Consider the following 9,421-nt stretch of genomic DNA (forward strand, 5'->3'; position numbering starts at 1 on the left):
CTGCCCTGTATAACAAAGCCATTACAACAGTATGCAGTTTTCGTTTCCCAGCCTTTCTTTGCCAAATACCTAAACATACTTCCGCCTTTTTTTCCCCCTGGACTCTCTCCAAGGCATGAATGAGCTGCCAAAAACTCAACCCACAGATCTCTGAGTTGTGCAGGAAGAAAGGAGGAGACAAGAAATCACTCTGTTCTCTCCTTAGGTAGCTAAAGTGTTCTGGAATGTTTGTGAGGGACAACCTCCAAATAATGGTTTGATAATTTAACAGGCTAATCTAGGCGGGGCCTGCCTAGGAACACCTTCCATCCTCTGATTGCGCAGGTTGCTTTCTTGCCTTTTTTAGGGAAGGAATAAGTTTACTTCCGTCACCACCAACAAATCTAAGCTATTGATCAGGCAAGTGGCATCTGTATGCCACCAACATGAAAGCTTTTATGTTTGTTATGCTTTGCCTTTTTGCTGCTTTTGATCCTGTGAACTGCCAAGGAGGTAATATATTCCATTTTAGCTTTTTGCTTTGTGTTGGGTAGGTTGTGTATGACAGCTGATGTTTCCTTCTATAGGTTTCTTTAAAGTGCTTGTTTTTTCCACACAGTTTCTTCTCTTCACCTCTGTTCTCTCTTGGTTGGTCTGTTGCATTTCTGTTTTTAGTGGTAAAAAATTAGCACTTTGTGGAGTTCACATTATCAGGAATTCCTAAACTGCTTGAAAGGCTTATTTGAGCTTGAGTAAGCAATGTACAGCACATTGTGTTGGGTAGGTTGTGTATGACAGCTGATGTTTCCTTCTATAGGTTTCTTTAAAGTGCTTATTTTTTTCACACAGTTTCTTCTCTTCACCTCTGTTCTCTCTTGGTTGGTCTGTTGCATTTCTGTTTTTAGTGGTAAAAAATTAGCACTTTGTGGAGTTCACATTACCAGGAATTCCTAAACTGCTTGAAAGGCTTATTTGAGCTTTAGTAAACAATGTACAGCACATTATAATGTCTGCTTTATTTGATTCTCCATTATTGATATGTTTTATCCGGCTTTTAAATCCAAGAGTGTTAGAGTTGCTCTTCATGTTTTGAAAAAACAAAAGAGGAAATAGAGCCTAAAAAATACATGGTTGCATAAGATTGGCATATGCTAACTTGTATGTAGTGATTCATTTTTTGAAATAATTTCTGTAGAAGTTCAATATATAGCAGCCATAACTTCTGGGCAGGCAGGAACTTAGGTGCATCTGTCCTGCAAATTGGAAGGATAAAGGTTTCCATAATATGAAAGGAAGTAAACCTACATTGGACAGAAAATATAAATATATGCTTCAGGAAATCAGCTGAGGACACGTGAAATTACTTGCTGAAGCTAAAGAAGCCTATTTTCTGGCTCTGAGTCAACCGTGAGCCAAAGAAGGCTGGCACAGTAAATTCAGATATGTAAATGAAGAGCAGGCACAAGCTTTAAAATGTCATAAGCTGGGAAAGTCCAGAGCAATCCTATATGATGACTATCTGAAATATCTTTTCTTTTCATGTGATAATTATGTGATAATTATAAGTTTCACTTATTGAAAAGAAGCAAAGGGGATTTCTTCTTTTCAATATGACATGGAGCAGAAAAATAAAAAAAGGAAAAAGGAAATGGAGAGCGAGGGAGGAAGGAAGGAAGGAAGAAAGGAAGGAAGGAAGGAAGAAAAGAAAGAAGGAAGGAAGGAAGGAAGGAAGGAAGGAAGGAAGGAAGGAAGGAAGGAAGGAAAGAAAGAAAGAAAACATCTTTTGCTGTAACTACCGTTACCAGCCAAGAGAAGTACAAATCCTCCTCCCGAATCTGTTTTTACACCTTTCACTCAACTGGTCAACTTAAGTGAAAAAAAAAGCCACTGGGCCTTTCCCTCCCATTTAGATTGGTAAAAGGAGGCATAGGGAGGGATTGAAAGAGGCTGTTTCTCTGTCTTTTAAATATAAATATTCCTTTTTTTCCACATTGCATTTTATAGCAGGTTTGTACAATGTATTCTGGTCAGAATGCTCCTCTTTGCCTTCAGATTCAAAACTGAATTTGAGTTCGTTCTCATTTCATTGAAGTTAAATATAGTTAATATAATTGCCTTTTAGTCCTGTACTTAAGTGACTTTTCTGTTCCATTAAAAATTAACATGTGGTAATAACTTTGGAAGATCGCCCTCAAATGGGGAACTCATGAAATCTGAGGCTGGGCCTCCACATCCTTCTGGATGGGGCAGGCTGAGGGACGGACAGTGATAGGCTTTGCAGTGCCCTTTCTTTTGTTTTCATTTTTAAATCATTTTGCTGAATAGGCCTTCCACTGAAGAGTCAAGCTCCAAACATTCATACTTGTCATCTTTCTTTTCCAAATAACTTCTCAACCTTGGGAACTTTAAGATGTGTGGAACTGAACTCCAGCCCAGAATGCTCCAGCCTGCATGGCTGGCTAGGGAATTAAGGATCTTGAAGTCTACCATTTTAAAGCTCCAAAGGTTGAGAAACACTGCTCTAAATTCTAGCATTGTGGGAAAAGAAAGCAACTGAACCTTGTTTTGAAGGAGCGTACCAATTCTGGAAATCATAAACATATCGATTGGAGGGCATTGCTCTGTGAAAAGCAAACTTTTTTCTGGTTCCTTACATCTCTATTACAGTATAACAGAGTTTGAAGGGACCTTGGAAGTCTTCTAGTCCAACTCCCTGCTCAAGCAGGAAACCCTACACTATTCCAGACAATTGGCAATCCAATCTCTTCTTAAAAACCTCCAGTGATGGAGCACCCACAACTTCTGGAGGCTAGCCATTCCACTGATTAATTGTTTACACTGACAGGAAATTTCTCCTTAATTCTAGGCTACATGTCTCTTTGATAAGCTTCCACCTGTTATTTCTTGTCTTGCCCGCAGGTGCTTTGGAGAATAGGTCAACACCTCTTCTCTTTGACAACTCCTTAAATATTGGAAGGTTACTATTATGTCACCACTAGTCCTTCTGTTTGTTAGATTAGATTTACCCAATTCCTGCAGCTGTTCATCATATATTTTAGCTTCCAGTTCTCTAATCTTCATTGTTGCTCTTCTCTGCACTCTTTCTGGAGTCTCAATATCTTTTTTGTCTCGTAGTGACAAGTATAGTCTTACCAAGGCAATATATAGTGGTACTAATATGTCACTTGATCTTGATACTATTCCTCTGTTGATGCAGCCTAGGACTGCATCGGCTTTTTTGGCAGTTGCAGCACATTGTTGGCTCACGCTTAAGTGGATGTCAACTAGGACTCCCAGAACTCTCTCACAGTAACTGCTGTTGAGCCACATGCCACATATTCCATACCTGTGCATTTGGTTTTTCTTGTCTAAATGTAAAACCTTACTTTTCTCACTATTGAACTGGACTTTGTTGTATAGAGTCCAGTGTTCAAGATCCTTTTGCATCTTGAGTCTATCTTCTAAAGTGTTGGCTATTCACCCCAGCGTGGTGTCATCTGCAAATTTGATAAGTTCTCCCTCTATCCCCTCATCTAAATTGTATATGAAGATGTTGAAAAGTTCTGGACCTAAGACAGAAGCTTGGGGTACCCCACTGCATGCTCCCCTCTGTGTAGATGTAGTTCTATTTAGGAACTACATACTGAGTGTGATTGGTTAGTCAGTTATGAATCCATCTGATGGTGATACTGTCTATCCCACATTTTTCTATCTTACCAAGAAGTAGTCTGTGGACTACTTTGTCAAATGCCTTACTGAAATCCAAGGATACTATGTCCACAGCATTTTGCTGGTTCACTAATTTAGTCACTTTATCAAAAAAATGCAATAAGTTTGCATGGCATAACCTGGTTTTGACAAACCCATGTTGACTTCTATTAATAGCTTTGCTTGTTTCTAGGTGTTCACAGATCCATTGCTTGATTATCGTTTCTAGGATTTTCCCAGGTATTGATATCAGGCTGATTGGTCTACAGTACCCTTTTTTTTTTGAAGGATTTGGAACCACATTTGTTTCAGTCCTCTGTAGTTCCCAGGGGTTCAGGATCTTTGAAAGATAAGGTTCAGTGATTCTGAGATCACATCTGCCAGCTCCTTCAAAATGTTGGAAGGTAATCCATCAGGTCCTGGTGATTTGAATTTGTCTAGAGTGGATAGATGTTGTCTTACCATTTTCTTGCCTATTTTGATTTGTATAATCTGTCTTTTATGATGCTACTTTTGATAGGATGGACCATTTTTCCTTTTATGTAAAGGCAGATACAAAGAATGAATTAAGCAGTTCCACTTCCCTCTTGTTGCTCATCACCTCCTTGCCATCTTCGTGAGTTGTTTTCCCCTTTAACATTTTCATCCATGGAATTCTTCCCAAGCTCTTTCTGTTTGTTGAAGTCAAATCTCTTAAAGTCTAGATGCTGATTTGACTTTGTTGAATTGCTTGTGCCTATATTTTATTGGATTCTGGTATGACATAGTCACTTTCTCCCCAAGTTCCTGCAAGTTCAACCCCCTGTCTCATTTCATCTCGGTTGGTAAGAATTAAGTTCAGTGTAGTTGACCCTCTAACTGACTCCTCTGCCTTTTGGGTGACAACGTTGTCTGCTAGTTCATCAGGAACCAGTTTGATTTCCCACTAGATGCAGAGTTTGTCTCTCAATTGATGTTAGGGTAGTTAAAGCCCTCCTTTATTATTGTATGTTCTTCCTGCATAACTTAGCTAACTGATAGCAAAAAGTTCATCTTCTTCCTCTGATTGGTTGGTCGGTCTGTACACTTCTGGCCATGTCATTCCTTTTCCCTTTTATATTAACCCAAATATATTTTAAGGTTTTCATCCTTGTTTTTTTCTTTGGCACTTCTATAGAGGTGCAACACCGCCTCCTCTTTTGTTAGATCTGTTTCTTTTGAAAAATTTAAATCTCTCTAGCAATATGTTCCAGTCATAGATTTCATCCTACCAGGTTTTGGTAATGGCAACAATGTCATATCTGCCCTCATGTAATAGGACTTCAAGTTCACCCTATTTGATCCTCATACTTTGAGTATTAGTGTATAGGCATTTGAGTCATATGTTTGTTTCCTACGTCTTCTGTTTTGTATTTCAGTTGTTTGATTGCCATGAGGTTTATGCTTTGGATTAGATCCTAAAATTTGGTTTTCCTCCCTGTTGTGTCCTGAGCCTGCTGAAGCATTCAGCAGGCTCAGAAATGTTGCAAACGGTCCTGGGCAGACCAAAAGCTGCCCGGGACCAGACTGGCTGTCGCCAGCCTTGTGCACATGTGCAAGGTGCGAAAACAGCCAGCTTCTTATTGGCTGACACTGTCCGGGTTCAGGACTCTATAAAAGGCCTGTGTGCCTTTTGGCTCTTGCTTGGTTGGAGAAGGAGAAGATCAATAAAGAGATTACTTGCTCATCATGTGTCTTCGTCTAATGCCTAAGAACTGAATACATAAAACTCCCCCTCCAGTTTTAATTTAAAGCCCTCCAGATAAGCCAAGCCAGTTGATTTCCAAAAACGTTATTCCCTATTCTTGTAAAGTGCAGCCAATCCCCTGCCAGAAGCCCTTCAGGTAGGAATTGTAGACGGTGGTGTAGGAACCCAAAGTTCTTTCAATGGCACCATTAGGGCAAGATGTTTATTAAGCCGGTTCAAAGTTCACACAAATGAATGAGATTTCAAGATTGCTTAAACAAACAAGAGTCTTTGTTTTTAAAGTTATCTAGAAGGCATTCTAAACAATTGTTTCTCAGATAAACCTTAATCTGTCTATTTCCTATACAGATATTTCTGTAAGTCTTTTTAATGATACTTGAAAAACCAGAAATTCTAATGTCCTTGTTCTGTAGAAGTAGCCTGGGAACTCACAAAATATAATAGAAGAAAGCAATATCTAAATCATTTTTGCCCTGTGCCAAAAAACCTGTAGTGTTTTATCCATGTACAGTAGTCACCCACACTTCTTCTTGATTCAAAGTTGATCTTTATATTTTTATGCTTTAAATGTATAATGGCCAGATGCAAAACAAAAAAGGATTCCTGTATCTTTAACAGTGGAGTAAAAGTTTCATTTGGTGGACAGAAGTCCTGTCTTTGTTGGCATTTGCCTACCGATGTAAAGTTTGATATATCTTCTATAAAATGCTGCATATTGTACACGAATAGGTGCATTCTGTCAACCTCTTGTTCATCAAATGGCTCTAACAGGCAACTTGTGGGGCCTAAAATTGACAGCAACAGACATTTTGATACTTCTCTTTTTGAAAAGTTTCTAAAGTTAACATTAGTCATGAACATTCATGAAAGTGAATGTAAGACTGTAACTGAATTCCCATTGCATACCAGTCAGAAACCAGAGTTACAAACTAGAAATCAATTCACACAGTATGGTAAGCTAAAGCTGAAAATATATCAATATCACATTATACCTTAGTTCAGTGAATAAACAAGGTCATATATGTTCTCAACTGAATGATTTTTTTTATTTATACTGCTGGGTTCTCATTGATTTAAACACAAATACCTTCACTAACACACGCACAAAATAGCTGAAAACTAATGGAAGTTTGTACTAGTTGCTGAAAGTGAAAAATCAAATTTTAAGCTTACTGGAGAAAAAAGAGAGCAATTTGATTCATAAAGAATAATCATGCATATTTACTCAAAAATAAGAGTAATGGGACTTATTTTCTAACAGCTCTGCTCTGGCAATCATATATGCAAATGAACTCTAAATAGAATCATTTAGATTTATTATGGGTTTCATGTCAGGAAACTGGGTATAACATTACAGCCAGATTCATCATGTGGTACTGTGTTCTGTGCATATTAATTTATAAGAAATAATAAATTCAGTGGGATTTATTGGAAAATCAGATGACAGCTGCAAAATGGTGTCAACTGTGATCATCTTTTAATTTTGTTTATTTATTATTGATTAGCTATTTATGCTCATGGCTTGTCCAAATAGGCATAGAATGATGTTGTATGTGTATGTGTATGTATATGTATATGTACATGTATATGATGCAAAATGTACAATTTCATATTAATATGATTTCATCAAACTCTAGGGGTTCAATTTCCACTATTCTATTTCCTAACTTTATCATCAACAGATTGTCTAGAATATTTTTTTAACCCTCATCATTGGTAGGTTCCCTTTTGTACCTATATGATAATGTGTAACTCTTAACCAGGAGTTAAATTGTAACACATTTAAAACGATAGGGCTGCACGTGTAAAAAAGTAACTCAGCATTGTGGAAAAAACTAAGTAGAGTGGCTTTGTGAGTCCACGGGAATGTTTCAGAATGGTTTTACAATCCTGTACATATTTACTTGGAAGTAAATCCCAGTAGGCTCAGTGAAATTCCTGAATTAGTGAATATAGGACAGCACTCTTAATAATTAGATAGCCCTGTGTTTTGGAGTCTTATGAAACTTGATGTTCATTAGTATGAGTTTTTCTTTTCTTTTCTGCTATCTGTATTCTGGTATTTTATGTATGGTATATTAACTCAAAGGAATGCAATAGGTAAATTCTATTGAGATTATTTATATCAGCCTAGATCAATGTTTCTCAACATTGGCAAGGTTAAGATGTGTGGATTTCAACTTGCAGAATTCCCCAGCCAGCTGAACAAGATTGGAAATACTGTCCTGAATATTAATTAATGCACATAATATAGAGACAGAAAAATTTTCTTGTTGATTATCTTAGAGCTACCATATTCTGGTTACAAAAATCCAGATGACCGTGAGATGGCAGCAAACAGATGCAGAAAATTAAGATTCCAAGATGCTTTCTGAAAGGTAGACAGTAGTTAAGATGTTTTTGTATCGTTTTGCTTCATTGTCCAAGATATTTGTATCCTAGAAATGACAGCACTAATGAACTGTTGTTAAAGGAAAGAGGTTTTGGCAGGACTCTTGCAGAAAGACAGAGTTCCAGTAGCTGTTTCTTCAAAAGAAACATCCCATTTTACGATTTACATTCATCGTGATGTCAGACCTGGCCACCAAATGCCTTTTTTTTTTTTTAGCAATGGACATTGGTGCATTGCAACATCAATCAATATCATTCAGAGTTGTCAATTATTATTTAGGCAAAGGTTCCAGGCTACAAACAACTGCAGGAGATAAATAAATAAAGTAGGTGAGACTTTACTATTGGATCACTATGCTGAGCAAGGTTTCATTTTTGTGCCATCCTTGAGGACATGGGAATAGCCTTATCAAGAATTGGCAGAACTTGCTTCCATTCAGGTGTATTTTTATTAAAACAAACATTTTTGTTCTCCAAATGCCTCTAAGTTGGTACATCTTTTCTGTTTGCTCTTTGGTTATTTTACATTATCTGGATGTTAATGAACAATCGCTTAGAATTGTCTGAGATTGGATGCAGAATCAAGTTTGATAGAGAATAAAGTAGATGACTTTTCAATTTGTTTTAAATTTATAATTCTACAAAAGGAGGACACAGAGCTCCTTTTTCTTTCACAGTTGTCCACAAGGATGACTTTTCAGAGCCAAAGGCATGAAGAAAAAAAACACCCTCTTTCATCGGGAAAAATCCATTTATCTGCATAATTACTGATTACTTAATTACATTAAGTACTGAGCTTTTCAGCACCTGGCTATTCCAGGGCTTTCACATTTAGTGCTTACCTTTTCTGAACTGGATATCATCAAATTGAACTAAAGTCTAATCCTCTATTTTCAACAATGTAAAAAAAAAAGATAGAGTTCTATTTTTAAAAATACAGGCAAGATGCAAAATGGCAAGAGAGAACTTTGGACTGTTTTCCTTGACTATTCAAGTCTAGCATTAACTACAACAAAACAATCTGCTCCTGTATTAACTGAAGTAGAGCTTTTATTTGCTTTTAGAATTCCTCTGAAGTTTCAGGATTACAGAGGATTATCCAAAATGACACTACTGATAATAGAAAAGAATTACTAGTTTGCACTTTTCTTCTCCATCTTCTGACAATTCTCTCAGTTTTCTCAAAACTGCACGTGGAGAAAGCTGGTCCTGCTTTAGAGACCGGACCGTGGTTCTGAAGATAGCCTGTGTGAATTGCTCAGAATCCGAAGTTTAAAGAATTGGATTGGTTAATCAAGTAAATATATTCAAAAGCTATAAAAAGCACATCTACAGCTAGAATGTTTAGCTCAGGGGTGTCCAACTGTGGGATTTTAAGACTTATGGACTTCAATTCCCAGAATTCCATGGCTGGCTGAGGAATGCTGGGAGTTGAGGTTCACAAGTCTTAAAGTTGCCAGGGTTTAGATTTTAAGCTCTTTGTTAGGGCTTTACACAAAATGGAGACCCAGTCACCGAGGCTTCTAAATTCAAAAGGAGCAGGGAGTGAATGTATACCCGCACTGCAACAACATTCAGCAATATTGAAAAAGCTACTGGTGCCATCAGGACACCAAT

General features: G+C 37.4%; 1 protein-coding gene across 1 annotated transcript in view; it reads left to right on the plus strand.

The window, feature by feature from the left end:
• Positions 1 to 215: 215 nt before the first annotated feature.
• The window catches only part of PDZK1IP1 (PDZK1 interacting protein 1), a 13,275-nt gene continuing 4,069 nt past the window's right edge, over positions 216 to 9,421 (plus strand). Inside the window, exon 1 of the mRNA XM_015812550.2 lies at positions 216 to 492. Within this exon, the coding sequence (XP_015668036.1) occupies positions 426 to 492 (67 nt within the window). The 5' untranslated portion in view covers positions 216 to 425. The remainder of the gene's footprint in view (positions 493 to 9,421) is intronic.

The sequence above is a fragment of the Protobothrops mucrosquamatus genome, unplaced genomic scaffold (assembly GCF_001527695.2).
Source record: "Protobothrops mucrosquamatus isolate PMUCROS unplaced genomic scaffold, P.Mucros_1.0 scaffold95, whole genome shotgun sequence".
In the NCBI taxonomy this organism is placed as follows: Eukaryota; Metazoa; Chordata; class Lepidosauria; order Squamata; family Viperidae; genus Protobothrops; species Protobothrops mucrosquamatus.